The sequence below is a fragment of the Solanum pennellii genome, chromosome 3, assembly GCF_001406875.1.
Source record: "Solanum pennellii chromosome 3, SPENNV200".
In the NCBI taxonomy this organism is placed as follows: domain Eukaryota; kingdom Viridiplantae; phylum Streptophyta; class Magnoliopsida; order Solanales; family Solanaceae; genus Solanum; species Solanum pennellii.
Genome location: NC_028639.1, coordinates 70,597,631 through 70,617,370, shown reverse-complemented (window position 1 = coordinate 70,617,370; position 19,740 = coordinate 70,597,631). Strand labels below are relative to the sequence as shown.

Sequence of the window (19,740 nt, the reverse complement as noted above, 5' to 3'; positions counted from 1 at the left end):
ATGTTACTCCTTCGGTCCCTAATTACTTGTGCACTTTCTTTTTATATTATTTCCTAATTATTTGTCCATTTTGACAAATCAAGAAAAGACAAATTTTTTTATCTATTATATCCTCAATTAAATGACTAATTACTTTGAAAAATGTACAACTTTTCATTCACTTCATAATTAAAAGAGGTAGACTAATAAATTTAATTGGGGGAAAAATGCGTCTCGTTTACAATATTATTTTAACTGTCTATTTCCAACACAAGTGCAAAAATAGTTCAAATTATAAAAGGCTTATTATTGATTCCGTAAGCACAAGCACACGTGTAACACAATTTAGAATAGTACATGTATGTGAATAAATTGGATCGTGTACTTTAATGCACACTTATTAAATATTTTTTTTTCAATACCATGTAAATAATTCAAACAACATACGTAAAACATTAAGATAATGTATGAATTACATAATTCTAACAAAAACAACTGAGATGTCATGTACAAAGTTTAATATATATATATATGTTATGTGGTAATTAAATAAAATAAATAAAATATTAGTATCTTATAAATAATGGTAATACATGAGTATAATTTCATTTATGTTTTTCATGTATATATTCTTATTTGTACATTACATATATTCTGTTATAAACAACTAGTACTATCATAAATACATCAGATGAGTTATAATAGAATGATCTTGATTCATTCATCAAGTCTCAATTTCATTCAGAAATAAGAGAATTAGATTTGAGCAGGAAAGTCCAAATATAAATATCATACATGCTAAATTTATGAAAATTACGAGTTCGCTATAAAAATCATTTAATTTTATTCTTTACATAGAATTCAGCTTAGTGCATGCATGCCATATATCCAAGCTGCCTCCTATCATATAAATAAATATAAAACGTTAGTCGTTGTCTTCAAATTGGCTTTCTACCAAGTTTTTCATATGATATTGAGATTTAATTTCTGTATATAAATATTATGATGCCAAGTTGTTCATATTAAGACCTGATATTTGTCTGGTCCAAAAATATTAGTTAAGTCTATAAAAAATGGTACTACTATTACATTATGAATCTGGATGACTTTGAAGGAAAAATAAAATCACCAACTGACGTACGTTGTTGCCAAGTTGAGTTTTGACAAAAGAAAAATAAATGGGAGGAGACTATATATTATTTGTTATCATATGATATCAATTATCATCCATGCCGTCACAGCCAATACAAGTGGATTAAATTCCCCCGTCTCTTTGGCACTATGGTTTTTTTATGAATAAAATTAAAAATTGATTGAGAAAAAAATCAAAATATTAAGCTTATTATTAGGTGTACGGACAACGGTGGCAAATGTATACAAATTGGATTCTTCTATAGGACTTTCTTTTACAATTTTGTTTGTTCTACTGCTTTCTTTTAACTGATTTATAAGAAATGTCACATCTTCAATTATAACAAAAAATTGCTAATTTTGCCTTTTGGTTAAAAAAAAATTGATATACTCTCATAAAATTTTTGATAATTTTTTTGCGCTTTTAGCTTCGAACTCCCTTTAATTTGCCCCACATATTTCCTCACGTACGTGAGCTAAACATCTCAATAAATAAATAAATTAAATGGCCATTATAATAATAATTATTATTAATAATAATATTATTATTATTATTAAATTGCACGTAAAACCAAAACATTGATGTCTATATTTCTAATTTTTTTAAAATAAGCGACTTGGAAAAAAGCTAAAAATAAAATTGGAAGAGCCTTAGAATGTTGGGATGTAACTGGTGAAGAAGAAGACTGTGACCAGTGACCACACAAAGTTAATGTAAGGTCCTGCATGACTTTGAACCTCAAAAATATTACGTATAATTTAAAGATATTACTATATCGATTCATTTGTTTTAATATGTTTGTCCAATTATATCATCATTCAAAATTAAAAAAAAATTAATTTATGATACTAACTAAACATAGATTAAATATATTTATATTTTTTAATTTTGTAATCTTAAAATATCATGCGAGAAGTTAGAATTAATAAATATTTTTTAAAAAATTTAAAAAATTTAATATGACAAATAAATTAAAACGATGAGAGCGAGACAAATTAGGAGAAAAGCGTGTCAAACTTGTGCTGCTTTCGGTGCATAAATTACCAACTTTTGTCGACTATGCATCACAGACAATGTTATGCCACTACTTTTCTTACAACTAATTTAGACACTTTGAGATATTTTTTTTTGGCTATCGATGAAGTCAGAAGCGAATTTAAAATTTATAATTTTATAAAAAAACTTTTATGTGGATAGAAATTAGCGGTAATGAGGAACTTACAATTTATAGTTTTTCTTTTAAAAAAGTACTCCACATCTAATATTGGTATATATAAAAGCACGTCTAATGAATATTTTATGAATTATGTTATTAATATATACATATTTAGAATAGGAAAAGAACTTATTGATACAATCAAGAGTGGAGTCACCTAGTTAGATAGAACCAAGTTTCTCTTTGATTTCTGTTTACTTATATCTTTTATTTTTAATTTTTTTTAGTGATTTTTTTTTATTCCAACTACTGAATTGAATTATAAAAAGTGAAATATAAGATTTAGAAACAAATGATATAAGACAAGAACATTCAAGTGGGAATGGAAGGGACCTACCAAAAAAAATATATAAAAATAAAGGTCATATATAATTCAACAACCCATTTGCTTGCTAAAAGATTAATCATCAGAATCTAACAATTATAATTAATAATAATAATAATAAGACCTATGTTTTGGAAAATATAAGCTAAAGACTAGACGCACGCACGCTTGGTTGAATTGAATTTAATCAAAATGTATTATTTTCTAGTCTTGTTAATTATTCTAAACATTTGAAAAATTGGACAAGTCTTTGTGTACAATATTTAGTGTAAAATGGATGTGGACGACAAAATAATTTAGTTAAGGCTAGTTCATGAATGTTGAATAATTGTGTGAACACACGTAGAAAATTAAAAGAATTCTATGTACGTAACCCATATGTTTTATATGACCCTTCAATTCAATGAATGTTCACCAACTTATTTTTAAGTGGCTGGCTGACTAAGTCATGGTTCCTGCAGGTGCATCATCATAAATTATTATTATTACTTTATTTTATTAAAATTTAAAATAAAGTCTTCGACTGAACCTAGGTTTAACTTCATTATTTTTTTAATTTCACCGTCATTAGTTCATGACCTCACAATTATTATGACGCATCCCCATACAACATACGCCAAGTTTGAGATTATTATTTCTTACTATGACATTAGTAGCGGAGTAAAAAATTTAATATTTATCGTGAAATTAATTAAGATAAAATAGATTAAATTTATTTAATTAAAATAAATAAAGCAAGATAAAGTATAAAAACGTAATTACTTTGAAAAAAATAATATAAAAAAAAGGGTCGAAAGTCTTCTATCGTTGCAGCCCTAAGAATGGAATTAGAGAGTTCTCAATGCATTTCTCATTACGTAGGAGACTTTTTTTAAAGGTCAATAAAATCAAAGTCTATTCCCTATTATGAACTGTGAAATTACATTTTTGTTCTAAAAAAAAACTAACTAATTAATTATCCATTTATATTATTATTATTATGTTTTCTTTTAGGTAGGTTTGAAATTCATTTTATGTATATGATATTAATATATACATATGTCGTTTAATTGGAGAATAAATAAACAAATAAATATACGTATTTTTTAATTTTATTTTACTTGACTCTTATATATACTATTTCTTTTTTGTTTATTTTAACAAATCAAGAAAAATTTAATACTATACTACCCTTGTCATGTACCAGAAAATTTAGCCAAAATTTGATTAGAAATTTAAAATATCTATATATTTTTTTTATTTTAAAATATATCGGTCTTTTTCTCATTTTAAAATTAAAAAAGATAATTAAAATTAAAAGAATAAAATATTTTAAAAGATAAAATAAAATAAGTAAAATATCAAATGGGTCAAATTTTGGTCAACTTTTTTCATAATTAATAACCCCCCGAACACTATGTTTGGATCATTGTTATCCATTGTATTGTATTGTACTGTGTCGTTATTATACCTACAATGTCTGTTTTGATTATTACTTAAAATTTATTGCATTGTATTGTTAAATTTCGTTGTTACGTAACAATGAAAATTCATATTTTATGGAACAACCAATTTTGTGAGTTTCCATTGTTATTTAATTTCTTTTTCCAATTATATATTTACATAATTTTTCAAAATACTATACCCTTTATCTTAATTATTCCCTTATTTAAATCTAGTCTAACCTCCTATCCTAGAATAATTAAGGATATTTTAGTAAATTTATAAATTACAATACAGTACGATACGATCAAACAAAAAAATTAAAATGTTATTAAACAACAACAAACAATACAGTCTAGCCAAACATTGTATCTACCATACAATACAGAGTACAATACAAAACAATACATTATGAAACAATGGGAAACAATGATTCAAACACTACAACAAAAATGATCATTAGCGATAATTAACACACTTTGTATATGTTCCTAAAGCCTTTAGCGACATTGGTCTTAATTGCACTTAACTAATGCCGGTAAAAAATTTAACACTTTTTATTATTGTTAATATTTAGTGCAGCTAAAAATTATTTTTATTGTAGTGAAATAAAGTGTAATAGATGTACTAATTTTTAAAAGTAAGTTAAAAATCCACGAAGAAACGGAAAAAGTAAAAGGTAAGTTAAAAATCAGTTAAGACTTACAGGTTATGGAACAAATCCACAAGTTTTGGCAAGAGTCAATTAATATTTTACATAATATATTTTTGAAAAGAGAAAAACTAAAGAAGTAATCTTTATTAATAAAGTGAAAAAGACGTTTAAGTGATTTTTTTTAATGAATAAAAGTAAATAAAATGTGAAACAAGTGGAAGCCAATTAGACATTTTGTCAATGTCCAAGTCAATTTTGGAGTTGAAAAAACTAATTAGCAATCATATACTATATAGTAAAGCTACTTATTAATCTGGCATTAATCCATTGTCTAACTAAAATGTACTTTAATTTAACTACTAACAGCACATAGTTAAAAGACTTAATTTGTACTTATCATAATTAATTTCTTTTTCTGATTACTCTCTCCGTTCATAATTTTTTGGCAGGTGTACTAAAAATAGATGTTCAAGATTAATTGTCAATTTAAATAATCAAGAAACAATTAGTCACTTTTTTCTAAATTTACCCTTAAAGATAACGTAGTTCAATTGGAAAGTTAGCTAGACTTTTGATATTCTTAATAGGGTTATATTAATCAAATTACACACTGTATTAAATTTTTCTTAAGGGATATAAATGATGTTAACATGACAAATAATCATGGACGGTTGGAGTAATAACTTTGACAGGATGTTTACGTTCATTGCATCTGACCTCAATTAATTTTCTCATTTTCTTAATTTTCCCCCTATTACTGCATTAACGTAAAAATCAAGTTAATCCATATGACTATGAAATTCATGAATGTGTTTTTTTTTTTCCTCACGTTTTTTTTGAAAATAAAAAAACATTTTGCTATTTGATGAAAATACGACTAATTAAGTACTATTGTACTCTTAATCTGTATTTAGCCTTTTTCTATTGTCCAATAAATATAAACTCATTTGTCCATGCTATGTATTTGGAAAACCTTCAAATCTATCTTCTTCTTTTTTTCATTTTTATAATATTTTTCGTTAACCTCATTTAATTTTATTTTTTTTAGAGAAGTGCATTCAAATAAGCAAATATTATTACCTAACTTATAACCAATTCGATTTTCAACTCTAGCTTTGAAAAAATCAAATAATGTTCGAAATATTGTAATGTTATGTAATAATTCTTATATAAGATCTAATTTATGACATTAAAGATTAACTATATTGAAATTAATTATTTAAGATTTTTTATATTAAATATATATAACATGCGTTGCATAATTTTTTTTAAAAAGTTATTTATTTATGAACCCCCAACCGAACCCAACCAATAATAGAAAAAGGGTTTTGGGGACTTAAGGATAATCTTAATTTCAACAGTATTATTCTATTATCTAATACTAATTTATTTCAATAATAATTACTGTTTTTTTTTTAATTATTTATCCATTTTTTTAGTTGTTCTTAATGACTTGTTCATTTTTTTCTTTTTAATTATGCCTAATTACTTGTCCATTTTACCTATTATATATTAATTGTTTCGAAAAAAATATAACTTCTTGATAATCTTAAAATTTTATTCACCCACTTCATAATTAATAGAAATAAAAAGATAAACTCACTATGTTAATAATTATTTCTTATTTATCATTTCAAAAGTGGAGATATAAATAAAAACGGAGGGAGTAATTATATAATTTATTACAAAATTAATAACTAAAAGTAACTACTATTTTGAAGCTATCTTAGAAAACTCTTATCGTATGAATTGTATTGACAATTTTATGGGATTCTTTTTTCTTTTCTTCCCCTTATCATTCTCAAGTGTAAATTCAACTCTTGCTCATAGTCTATCATGCCGTCCATGTATTATGAATTTTCTCTATCTAGTCTGCAAAATTAAATGCTTATGAAAAAAAAATTAATTTTCTCCTTATAAAGTCTAGATTTTCTTAATCGACGTGACATTTTGAATTTAAATACAATTACATATAGATTAATTAATTGATAGTCAAAAAGAAATAACTAATTCCTCTTAAACTTTCAAACTTAAATCAAGAAAAATTTAATCATCTCTCTCCTTAAAAGAAAGTTAGAATTAAGTTTTGTCAAGCACGTTTTAACAATATCGATAATTTATCAAATTATTTAAGATTAAAATAATCTCATTCACACGGCATGTTGTCAATATATTAATTTTTTTGTACCATCTTTTAAGTTCACTCATAACAATTATTATTATTTTTTTATAGTAAGTGTGCTATAATAATCTAAAAATAAAAGGAATAATCTGTGATAACAAATACGAAAATCATTTGTATATAACTCAAATTCACGTGAAATACACTTACAGAACGCGTATTGTACATAACAATTAATATGAATTAGTATTCCTGTTTTTCGATGTAATTTTTATTTTTTTTAAATTGGTAAGTCATAAAGTTCAGACCTTGCCGGGGAATTAAATAATATTAGAGATAACGTGGAAAATATTATTGGAAACGTGATTGGAAAAAAATCACGTTACCCCCCTTATAAAGAAAATAATAAATAAATCAACAGTACAACTCTATCATATTTTATTTTTATTAATTTATAAACAGGTATGTCGGCTGACGTGACAAAAAATAGATAAGAAAATTGAACCAAAACCAAAATTCTATTTATTTATTTATTTATGAAGACTATTATCTCATCCTCCATCCTCTGCCCATACCATATGAATTTAACTCATTTCATATTATACACAACAAATTAACGTTCTTTTCTAAATTATCGTGATATTCAGGTTAATTTTCTTTTAATAAATATGAAATTAGTTTTGTCAAATATGATTAGGATATATGAAAAAAATTACATAACATTTTATTTTATTTAATCTTGTAACACAATTATTTGAGAAATCATTAGAGACCACACACCTTTGAGTGAGAATCAACACAATCTTATAAGTCGAGTGCTAAAAGAATAACTTCTATATAAATTCTACTTTTATTATGAGAAGATAGAGAAGTTTTTTCTATATAAAGATGTTAATCGTTATAAAATAAAATTATAACAAGATATTTGGGTTTTAATATACAAATAGATCTAAGGGCAAGTACAAGTTATTCGTCTGAAGAGTCAAATGCTATCTATAAATCAGTCGTATGGATATCCTATCCGTCAATCTAAGTTCTAAAAAATGACTGAACCAACCACCTAGACGAGACTCTCGCTGAAAAATTTTATTTTTCCGACAAAATTTTCTACTAAACTTTGATAAATCGCTAACTCGCTCATTTTGTGATAGGGCTCAGTCATCCCCTAACTTAAGAGTATGGTCTAGTGATCAATAATATGGATCGAGCATCATGAGGTTAGGTGTTTCATAAAACTAATCAAGATATGCCGAATTTAACTCAAATATTATAATTATAAAAAAACGAACGAGGTAACACAACATATAATACTAATACTGAAAAATAAAAAAAATTGCTTCTATCTATTTATTAATAATTATTTTAATTTTCTATTAAAGGTCACGCACTCGATAAGGCTTATAACAGAATTAATTTCATGTGTTTTGTCTTATACAATGTGTTTCTTTCTAGTTTCGTTGGCGCTAGCTTGACTTTGACTAGTAAGAAAGAAATTCAAACAACAAGATATGGGCCGACAAGAAAAGCAAACTCACTCAATTAATTACTACTTTTTAATTAAAGTATTTTTCTGAATGTACCAATTTAACATCCCATCATCACGTTTTTTCACAACTATAAATAAGCTGTGAAAAATAGGCAAAGAGCTTCAATTCCCCCCCAATTTTCCAATTCTCTATAACAAAATTTTTAATCAAGTTGAAGAACAAAAATTAAAGCAAAATGGAGTTCACAAGTTTAGTTGATACTTCTCTGGATTTGAACTTTAGACCTCTTCGAGTTTCCGATGAATTACCAGTATGTGGAAGCGATATAATTTTATTTTTTTTCAATATACACTACAATATAATTATTTTGATGTGATGATTTGATTTTTCGTTGCAGAAACAGGAAGTTGAGAGTAATTTCATAGGACTTGGAAGAGATCTGGTACCTGTAAAAGATGAGGTTGGTAAAATCTTCATCTTCTCCGATTTGTGTTCGTTGATAACAATGTCAGATCCAGAATTTGAAGTTTATGCGATGATTTTTGTGTTGTTTTGTGCAGGCAAGTAATTTAATGGAGGAACTAAAAAGAGTAAATGCTGAAAATAAGAAATTGACGGAGATGTTAACAGTTATGTGCCAGAATTACAATTCATTGAGGAACCAATTGACGGAATATATGAGCAAGCAGAATAGTAGTACTAGTGGAGCTGATCAGGATCAGAACAGCGATGGATCGAAGAAAATTAAAATTGAAAACAATAATAATAATGAAATTGTGAAATCGTCAGTTCAAGTGTTGAATTCAGAGAGCAGCTCAAGTGATGAAGATTCATCTCCAAAGAAACCAAGAGAAGAACACATTAAAACTAAGACTTCAAGAGTTTATATGAGAACTGAACCATCTGATACTTCTCTTGTAAGTTTCCCAAACACTCTCCTCCGTTTCAATTTATTCATCTTACTTTTATTTAATTTTATAGCTCGTTTCGTAAAAAATCTCTTCCCCTTCTGTGATCAATTATAACTTTCTACGTACACGTATTTAATACCATAAGATTAAACCATATTTTAGTGCATTTTACAATATTTTTTTCACTTTTATAAACTCTATGTCAAAGTCAAAAATAAGACAGACAAATTAAAACAGAGAAAATAATTTTTCAATCACGAGGTATATATATAAGTCATTTTATATAAAGATAAAAGTATGCGTGTGTAATTTTTATAACGAGAATATATTAGATTTAAATGACAAAGTTAAAAGATATATCAGACTCTTTTTCCTTCATTTGTAATTTATTTATTTATTTTGGTTAAAGAGTGTTAATTATGTAAGTTGTTTTTCTAATGGGAAAAAGTAAATGTTGTTGCAGATAGTGAAAGATGGATATCAGTGGAGGAAATATGGACAGAAAGTAACAAGAGACAACCCATCTCCAAGAGCTTATTTCAAATGCTCTTTTGCTCCTACCTGTCCCGTTAAGAAAAAGGTACTACTAATTCGTACAACTTTTACAGCATAATGAACAGTTTTTACGCTCCCATAGTGTAACGGCGCGGTGTAATTTTAAAGCCTAATAAACAATTTTACGCTCTCATAGTCATTTTCGATTAGGAAACAACTCAACAAGTAGAAGTAATTTAATAATTAGGTAACCCAACCTTCGTTGAAGTTACTTAGTTCTAGTAGTTGCAGCTTCCAGATATTTTATGTATTTGGTGGCCAGAATTCACAGCCACATTTTATTAGATTAAACTGGACTTAATTATTATTTTCGACTTGAACTAGCTGTAGAGTACTATTATCCCCTTTACTAGCAAGGGTAAAACTGAAAAAATAGATAAAATTTCACTTATTTTTTTAGCATATGATAAAATTACACTCATTTTGAATTCAAAAACATGTTAATGAACTACATGATGTTTTTGTCAGGTTCAAAGAAGCGTGGAAGACCAATCGATTCTAGTAGCAACATATGAAGGAGAACACAACCATTCTAAAGTGGATACCGCAGGCCCTGTTACAACAACTTCCCCGTCTAGCCGATTTAACCCGAAAAATAATACTTATGCTGCTGCAGTAATGCCAAGACAAACCTTAACTCTTGATTTGGCAGAACCAAAAACATTACAAAATGATATCAAAAAAGTTCATAGCATTACAAGTACAAGTAGTGCAAGTGGTCAGAAGCGTAAATCACCAGGAACTGATCAACAACAGCAAAATAGACCAGAGTTTCAACATTTCTTGATAGAACAAATGGCTTCATCATTGACTAAAGATCCAAGTTTTCAAGCAGCCTTAGCGGCCGCCATATCAGGAAAATTCTTGCAAAATAATAGTAACACTAAGGATAAATAATTAAAACGAAAATTATGTTGACACATTGAAATGTTCCAGAGAAAGACAGGCAGCCACTAGGACATGTTGTTATAAATTGTATATAGTGTTTACTATATTTGTCTTTTTTTTTTTTGGGAGAACAGTAGGTAGGACTAGTAAGTGCACGTGAAAATGGGATGGGCTAATTTTCTAAAGCAGCCTATATTAGTTAGGTCTCAATTTACTCCTTTTCAGTCTCACAAGATTGAGACTTTTGGTGGCCCTTGAAATTAAATTGTTGGATTTGCTCAAATAAATATTTTTATAATTTGGTTGATAGTCCTTTCCATTTGTGTATACGAATAAAGTCTATATTAATTGTTGAAATGAACAAAAATAGATAATATTACGTCATGTTAAAAAATATTTTTAAACTGTTTTAACACGACAAGCTTGTTTACTACTGTGTTTTTTTTATTGGCTTCGACTCTATTCGACTAGAGCTAAAAAATGGAGGCCACGTTGAAGTCAAAAGAAGAAAAGACCACACGTGAGACTGAATTTTTGGTTCATTGAAGAAGGGAGAATTTACTTGACCCGGATTATAGAAGAATAAATTTCTTGAGCTAAGCATTAAAATAATTAAGGGGCATTTTGAGACTATAAATTGAAATAGATATTGGTTTCTAAATGTTAACATCATTCACTTGATGTCATTGTTTCAATACTCCTTTTTTATATTCCACCGAAAAGACTTGGACGTAATTTTTTCTAGCGGTGGAATAAAATAAGTAATACACCATGTTTAGTACAATTTCACAGATACATTTTTAAAAAATGGTGTATATATAAAAGGTTACTTAAAAAATAGGAGTAGTTTGTAGTGATACAAAATAAGCTAGAGACCACACGTAACATAAAGTTGGTAGTCAATGACAATTCCCTAAGCTAATCTTCAACTTAATTTCTTACCCTTAAAACCTATTCCACCTTGTCCATTTGGCCTAATCATCTTTTTTTTTTCTTTTAATGATTGTGGTATTCGGGTCAGCTTTCACGTCTCCAACTAATTCCACTTGATACCTGTCATCTCCTACCAACAGTAGATACCAAGAAACTCTATACATCAAGTGTTTTTTGTCTCCATTGAATTTAAACATGAGACCTCAAGGTTCTCAACCAATTCATTTACGACAAGGTCGTACCTCGAGTGCTAAACTTTTATCTTTTTCCTCCCTGTCCCATCGCAATCCCTACTAGATATAGCTAGATCAGATGTACACAGCAATGGTAAAAACAATAAGCAAGGTCATTTGTACACAAGCACTTGCCGCCCTTTCAACTGTATCGCAACCAAGGGCGCAAAGCTACCAAATCTACTAGGAGTATAAATTACATTGCACTACTACTCTGAACACATTTCACTATGTTGATAAATTGAAGTCATCAATAGCTCTTATAAGACCCATCTCAGTTTCATCCTTGAGTTGTAGTTGCTTCACTTCTGTCTTGGCTGCAAGGCCATCATCTTTATCCGTTCCATCGGTTGCAGCTACACAATCATGAAATCTGAAGCAACTGATGAGATGGTCGTTTGTGATTCCAGCTACTTGCATGAATGAGTACACAACAGTAGGTCCAACTCCTCTGAATCCTCTTTTAACTAGGTCTTTACTTATCCCTTCAGCTTTCGATGTCTTCATTGGCACCTGCCTTGCATATCGGAATTGACTAACTATAGGTTTGTTATTCACAAAACCCCATATGTATTTGTCGAAGGATCCAAGTTCATCGATGATCTGAGAGGATAACAAGAGCATGACATCAAAAATCGTTCTTAAGTAACAACTCTAAATACTACTCACTGAAAGTTACTATTAAAAAGCCAGTTCAGGACTTCTGTTTGACACTATTAAGAAGCCAATCATGGCTTCCTCTTTGATGACAACCTAATTTTTTTTTCATATTTTAATTAAGAAAAAGAAAAAAGATTTAATACTATAATGTAGTTTCTGAATATGTAGATTCTATTTCAAAAGGTGAAAATAACTCCTACCCAAAATTTACAAAAAATTATTAGATATTTTGACCCCCATAATCGCGGGTATATACACTTTCTAAATTTGAAATGAGGTGTATACTGATAAAAATCTTGTTTATCTAGAAGCTCTTTTTTACATTTAATATGCCTACTCTCTAGAATGACATACCTATTAAAGCCACAAGTATTTCATAAGCACATCATATCTATAGACTGTAGTTTCTGACTTTTGAAAAAAAATCTCACATGCAGCTGCCGAGTATTTAGAAAATTTTGCACCCAGTACAGAAATCATCAGTTTCCAGGGCAACATATTTAACAACAGCAAGACTTTCAGCTCAAGACAGCTGATACATTAAATGCCGATGGATTAAACCAAAAACTTTTGAGCTTCAAATAATCTGTGGTTAAGAAGCAATTTCCCGTTGCAATCTTCTTTCATTACCTAAAAAAGGTCCAAGAGCCTCCTTTTACTTTATGTAAGGTAGACAGTTATTTTGGTGTAATATTTAAGAACCGACATTTTGACTTGTGAAAATCTGAAGAAGGTTCAAGAGCCAAGAACTAAGAAAGCTTCAAAAATTTTATCCTAACCAATACAATATAATTTCTCCTAGCTGTACAAGGAAGAATTTTCTTCTTTAAGACAAGGACAACTCAACAAGACATAAAACTTTCACGTACCTTACACGTTTGGCGTGCATTTTCAATAACTGCCCGTAGCTTTACCTCTGATAAAAGAGTGCTGGCAGGACTTCCTGGTGGTGCTATCTTCTTCTCATTTAGTTTTGAGACTGCAACTGGGTCAAAATTTTGAAAGACTTCTCTGCATAACAAGTAGTTCAAATTGAAGCAGCAGCTTTTGAAAGGCAACCAGATATGAAATGATAACCCTTGTTTGGTACTCCAAAACACTAGTGCAGAGCGTAATGTACCTAAACATATGTCTTTTACTGAGAATTGCCGGCCATGAGAGTTCAGCTAATGCAGTGCATAAACTGAGAAGTTCAAAGAGCTTCCTGCAAATAGAAGTAACCAGACTGAGAAAACCATCACATTTAATTGCCTCAAAGCCGCAAAATAATGAGAAAATATAAAGTAGGAGTACGCACTTGTCATCGTGGACTGAAACTCCCCATTCCTCGTCATGAAAAGCAGCATAGGATGGATCTTTTGGCAAAACAAAACCAATTAGCAGGAGAACTGATAAGAACATATTATCTATAGTATTACAATAATATATCCTGCAAAAGGGATGACCATGGACCAATATGATAAAAAATGCAAAAACTGGATGAATAAAAGAATCTATTACAAACAATGGAATAACCCCCGGTAGAGATTCTATTAATCTCACACTTACCCATACAAGGACACATGCATCCAGAATAGGACTCCTGACAAACAATAAACCAATATGAATCCGTTTGTGCTTAGAATCAATTACGCACATGGAAAAATCACCATGATCACCTTGTTGGAAGATGTACAACTTGTTTCATGATGTAGGACTAGAAACTGGAGTTAGAGAGCTAGATTACAGGACATTATACATGTTAGACAAGAATAGAGATGTGGACACACATTTAGTTATCCTCTATATAACGATTCCTTTTTTTCTTTTTCAATGATAGTGTCTAGGCCAACTTCCGCACATCTCCGACTATTCCACTGGGAACCTACTTCCTTCCACCAGGACATTATTGGATAGCACTGTCCACAAGGCTTAGACAGAAGTCAACTAGTGGTTTCTACGGGAATTCAAACCTGAAACTCATGATTCTCCCACACACTTCAACAGAAGTCCCTTGGGGGGTGCTTATGTAAGTGTTCTAGTATTAGGAATGATGCCTAACACGGTAACACTTTGACCTTTCTTGATTATAATCATTAGTTTTCCTGCCCCAAAGGAAATAAGATGATTCTATAATGATTCTTCCCCTTAAAAGAATACAATTAATAGCGGATTTAATTTCCCTGATCCTAACATAGTTTTTCTACCCCTTGTATCCTCTTGATGATCGAAGGAAAGCTTACCTTACTTGATCAAAAGAGAACCATTAATAACAAGGTTTAGAAACAACGCTTTCATCTCATAACAAGTCGTAGACTCAAAAACCACGGGAGAAGTGGCAAATTCTCATTCTTAACATAGGGACCAGAAAGTAGGTAAGAATGCCACAAACACTGATATAGAGAGAGCATCTCCAATAATGGCTTGATAATACTTGGAAATAGTTATGTATTAGAGCGGCAAGTTGTTTGGACTCTCCAAAAAATATTGTCGCACCTGTGTTAGATCCTCCAAAAATGCACTACATTTGAAGGATCCGACATGCACCCCATGACATTTCTGAAAAGTCTGAGCAACATGAGCAGGACAGACTGGAATTTCTAAAAGGCCATGCATAATCAATAACCTTAATCTCCAAATGTCAAGCATATGATTCCATCACTCCACTGACCATGTTTTAACAAAACAGAAGATAAAGAGGAATAAAAATAAGCAAAGGGAAACAAACGTTAAATGGGTGCAGGTGATGTGTTTCAATAGAAGGTTGCGAATATTAAAATTATGCAACCATCTCTACAAATATTTATCATAAAAACACAATACACATACTAATAAGGTTAAATAAGAGAAATAAATAACACATTAGTGTAGATTCATTTCATCACATCTATTATCTTCTTTGAAATAACACATTAGTGTAGATTCATTTCATCACATCTATTATCTTCTTTGATCTTGACCCATTTCATTCAATTACTCAATAAATTGAGATTCTTTAACATGAAAAGTTCTTTCTTTTCGTGCTCATATATAATTCTAAACATACTCAAATGCCTCAAAGAAAATATTGGACTTAAAAAGCATATTCAGTACTATAAGGATGCATGTAGACAGACCTTCAACCTATTACATCCCTTTTTCTTTATTTGGGTCTGAGACATAAAATATGTGCAAAGTCCATAAAAGAAGAATATGAGATCTAAAACCAAATGGTCAAAGTGCTCAACGTGCATTGTTTCCCCGAATACATCACAGGAAAGGTGAATTCTCCTCAAACATTTCCATAGAACCTCACAAAACCAGCAATGTGTTCATACCTGTCCTCCAGCCAGCTGCTAGCTAGTCTATGTAATGATTAGAAATAAGATCAAGTGGAGGCTATCACTTCTTTATATTATTTTATGTAGAGAGCAATATGTAGAAGAGGATGTTCAGTTAGTGCGCTTTCTAGGACTTCTGTGATTACTTCCAGTAAATGTAAGCTGTTAGAGGTGGACGGCATACCCTTAATGCTGAGGAATACATAGTTACCAGTTCTTTAAAAAAATTGCAAAAGACACACATCAGACCTAGCAAACTCACCACTAATCAATTCAAAAGAAATTCACGAAGCCAGTGGTCAGTTCAAGTAAAGACTGGTGTGACGATGAGCCATGTGGGGGTACTTAAAGAAGCATGCATGCATGTTATATCATGGCTACAAACTGATTGACAGCTTGGTCTTTACCAGAGGAACCTCTTTTAATGCCCAAGGAAATCAAGTTTACAGTTCAGACACTCTCATTAGGCATATATGGCATCTTAGATAATGACATGTACAAATGCCGATGACCTTCCAATTGATGAAGGAGAAAATCCCCTCTGTTTCACCATTTTTGCACATTGTCTGTTCATCACACAAAAACACTTTCACCACACATCCTCATATATTTCATCAAACAAAATGAAACTTAAGTGACTTTTTGAGGGCCTGAACAGTATGCTATTAGTTTCAAATTGATTTCACCTTTTCCCATACTAAGTCAAGTAGCTTTTCTTCATTCCCTCAAGCAACACCGCGAATGGAATCAAATTCTAACTTCATGAACTCAAGAAAAAAGAGAAAGTTGAAAAAGGGAATGCAATCAAATACCAAGTTCAGAAATACAAGGAAAAGGATGGTAAATTACAAATTCTTAGTCTGAGCTGTCAAGGATGAGCATATTTTCTCAGATTAACTTGAGCATGGAAGAAGAGGAAAGAATGTGAATGTCAATTAGCAAATCTGTAATCTCTAGTTTCTCTTTAGTGCATCCATGATAACCCTATTTGTATAGAAGATCGAGAGTTTCATAGAGAACCATATTTTTTTGTAGGTTCTCTACTTTTTTATATTTGGCTAGTACATGGAATGACAATGGTGTTTGGGTTGACTTGAGGGGATTTACACCACTAAACTGTCAATTAGTAACCAGATTGCTCATACCTTAAACCAACCATTAGACTAGTGAACCTATAAAAAACTTATCCATTACAAGAGATAGGAATGACATATAATTAGGGATTCAACTCACATTAAAATCAGCTTAGTGGAATAGACGTCCATTACAACTTAACCAAAGAAGAAAAAGTTTATCCCCAAAAAATGATTTCCAATTATTAACCACGAAGTAGTTCACAATCAAAATTAATAGCATTAATATTAGATTAGTCGAGGGAAATATATATATGTGTGTGTGTGCGCGCGCGCGCGCATGCCAACAACACGGAACATTGTTTCATATAGCAAAGATGGACAAGCAATCAAGCTCGTATCCAACACAGCCCAGCAGTATATATCAGATGGTGGCAGGCCTGAATGATGACAGCTTGGAGACACAAGGATTTTCAAAATGAAACCCATCAGTTATCTAATACTAGGAAGTGGAATCATTCCCCCTAGCTCAGCTGAATGCAGAACTAGCTCAGTCCATCGTTTGTTGCCCTAATGAACTGGGAAATCCAAGTCCTACCTACACTTTGACATATTGGTATTCTAGCAAAGACCTACATGTCCCAACTGCTAGTGGATTAACTAGAAGGACCAACAAATGAACCAATCCCCACAGTTATGTAACAAATTTAACAACGCCTTTGCCTTATCAAAACACAGTAACTGTACATATACAACAAATGAAATGCAACATTACAGAATTAAACATACCAGTATTTGGGGTCACCCAAGCACACCTTTTCTTCATCACCGAAGCATCATCCGGAGTGGGACTTGAAGCCAAGCTCTCACCTTCACCAACAGTTTTTCCAATTTTCTCAGACTTCACCACTTTCGGACTACTACATTGCTTCCTTCTTCCAGCCGTCGGCGTCACACTACCACGGCTCATTTTCCCTGTCGTCGATGCTCGGCTATGAGAAGAATCCGTCGAAGCATCCGACGAACAAGATGCATTCAGCGACAAATTAGGCCTCATCACCAATGACCTATGGTCCTGTTGCTGTCTCAAAATAGACGGCACAGCTCCTCCACATTTCTTCGCCCGTGATTGCGGCACGGAATCCGTTCCCTCAAATTTCTTACCCTTAGACTCTTCACTTTCAGCAGCCTTCTTAACAGGCTTTTCAACGGGCTTCCGTAATTCAACGGATCTAGCCTTGTTACCCGCCGGACCGAGCACTGATCGGACTTCAGAATCAGCATTGTTCATCAATTTAACCCTAGGTCCCCCAGACATTGAAACAATTACAACTCCTAGTAACTAGAAATTCGTTGAACTTAGCATGAATTTTCTTCAACTGTGCTTAGCTAGGGTTGATGAGCAAAACAGTGAAGGGAAAAAGAAGGTGCATTGTAATTGTATGGACCGGAAAGTAGAGAATTAAAACCCTAAGGAGTGAGAGAGCAGATACATTATCGGCGAGAAGAATTTATTGAGAAAATGGTGACTGTCCGATCTGGGAAACCAACGGCGACTTCTTTAAGGATGTTTCTAGAGAGAGAATTATAATACGCCTCTTTCTCTCTTCACTTGCATTTTAGCGTGATCATCGAAACTAACCAATTATATTTTGCCACGTAATATTAACCTTATAATGTGTGATTTTAATTTTATTAAAAATTAGCTTTATTAATTACATTTTCAAAACCTAGACATATAGAGAGATTTAGTGCACAAAACAGCTCTTTTTAAGTTCAGTTATTTAGATTTATGTTAAGGATGATAAAAAAAAAATAAGAAAAAAGTTGATTCGCTCTCCGTCTTAAAATAAATGTCAGTTGTGATTCGTTCTTCGTCTTAAAAAAAGTGTCACTTTAACTGACTTCATGTTAATTAGAAAAAATAATAAAGATTTTCTTAGTTCTCACTAGAACTACAAGAATTAATATGAGTATTTATCACAATTTTTATATGAATTGATGTATAGCTTTAGATCTTGATAAATTAATTTGATAAAAGAATAAACGCAAAGGAAAAAAATCACTTACTTTTAAGGATAAGTTTATAGTTATGAAAATTCCTCAAACTGATACAATAATATAAGCGTTGATATATTAATCTGATGCGCGAGATACATTAATTGTTAAGTAAGATACATTAAATTTTATACACGATACACTAATTTGATATATATTTTATATATGATACACTAATATGTGCACAAGGTATATTAATTTGATGTGCTGATACATTAGTCTAATGCGTGAGAATAAAAAATTTCAAAAATTTATAAAACTAAAAGGGATAATTATAATAAGAGAAATTGAAGGTGAAATTTATGTTATTTATCCAATAGTTAATATTAAAAATGACAAATAAAATTGAATTGTTATATGTTTTCTTGTGAATTGAACACTAGTTGCACAGAAAAGTTTTTTTAATATAAGGATATAGTTTGAAAATATTTATTTTTGCATAAATTTTTAAAGAAGATGCTTATTTTTAAATGAAGAGGTTAGTTTTTTTAATTTGTTTAAATAAACAAGTAAAAAGCTTTTTGTCTACTCTTTCATCTCCATGAATTATAATTTCTCAATTTATTTTTTGAAAGTAGCTGTTGTTATACTTGATTGAAGGGCAAATTATTACTTTTTTTGAAATGTATACTTTGGAATAGTATAAATTTTATTTGACTAAATTTAGAATAAAAAAGGATATGCTACCTACTAACCCTAAAAATGTCTTCTTTAAATTGAAAACACCCACATAATTGGACCAAATTTGGAAATAAAAAAATAAATGAGAAAAGGGGAATTGCCAACTTAAAA

General features: G+C 30.4%; 2 protein-coding genes across 2 annotated transcripts; one reads left to right on the top strand and one right to left on the bottom strand.

Moving 5' to 3' along the window:
- The first annotated feature begins 8,472 nt into the window (after positions 1-8,472).
- Positions 8,473-11,001, top strand: LOC107012879 (probable WRKY transcription factor 40). The gene is made up of 5 exons (XM_015212843.2): positions 8,473-8,648; positions 8,736-8,798; positions 8,899-9,255; positions 9,713-9,829; positions 10,273-11,001. Exons 1-5 carry the CDS (start codon positions 8,574-8,576, stop codon positions 10,699-10,701), a joined length of 1,041 nt encoding a protein of 346 aa, XP_015068329.1. The 5' UTR covers positions 8,473-8,573; the 3' UTR covers positions 10,702-11,001.
- An 811-nt stretch (positions 11,002-11,812) lies between these two features.
- LOC107015505 lies at positions 11,813-18,475 on the bottom strand. The gene is made up of 5 exons (XM_015215803.2): positions 17,680-18,475; positions 13,816-13,873; positions 13,639-13,722; positions 13,388-13,529; positions 11,813-12,461 (listed from the first exon to the last, which is right to left on the bottom strand). Exons 1-5 carry the CDS (start codon positions 18,206-18,208, stop codon positions 12,087-12,089), a joined length of 1,188 nt encoding a protein of 395 aa, XP_015071289.1. The 5' UTR covers positions 18,209-18,475; the 3' UTR covers positions 11,813-12,086.
- Positions 18,476-19,740: the final 1,265 nt, after the last annotated feature.

Coding starts and splice junctions, on each gene's coding strand:
- LOC107012879 (XM_015212843.2), top strand. CDS start 8,574: ATGGAGTTCACAAGTTTAGTTGATACTTCTCTGGATTTGAACTTTAGA. Junction 8,649..8,735: donor GAGTTTCCGATGAATTACCA/GTATGTGGAAGC, acceptor TTTTCGTTGCAG/AAACAGGAAGTTGAGAGTAA. Junction 9,256..9,712: donor AACCATCTGATACTTCTCTT/GTAAGTTTCCCA, acceptor ATGTTGTTGCAG/ATAGTGAAAGATGGATATCA.
- LOC107015505 (XM_015215803.2), bottom strand. CDS start 18,208: ATGTCTGGGGGACCTAGGGTTAAATTGATGAACAATGCTGATTCTGAA. Junction 13,874..17,679: donor TTGGGTGACCCCAAATACTG/GTATGTTTAATT, acceptor TTTTGCCAAAAG/ATCCATCCTATGCTGCTTTT. Junction 12,462..13,387: donor ATGCACGCCAAACGTGTAAG/GTACGTGAAAGT, acceptor TTATCCTCTCAG/ATCATCGATGAACTTGGATC.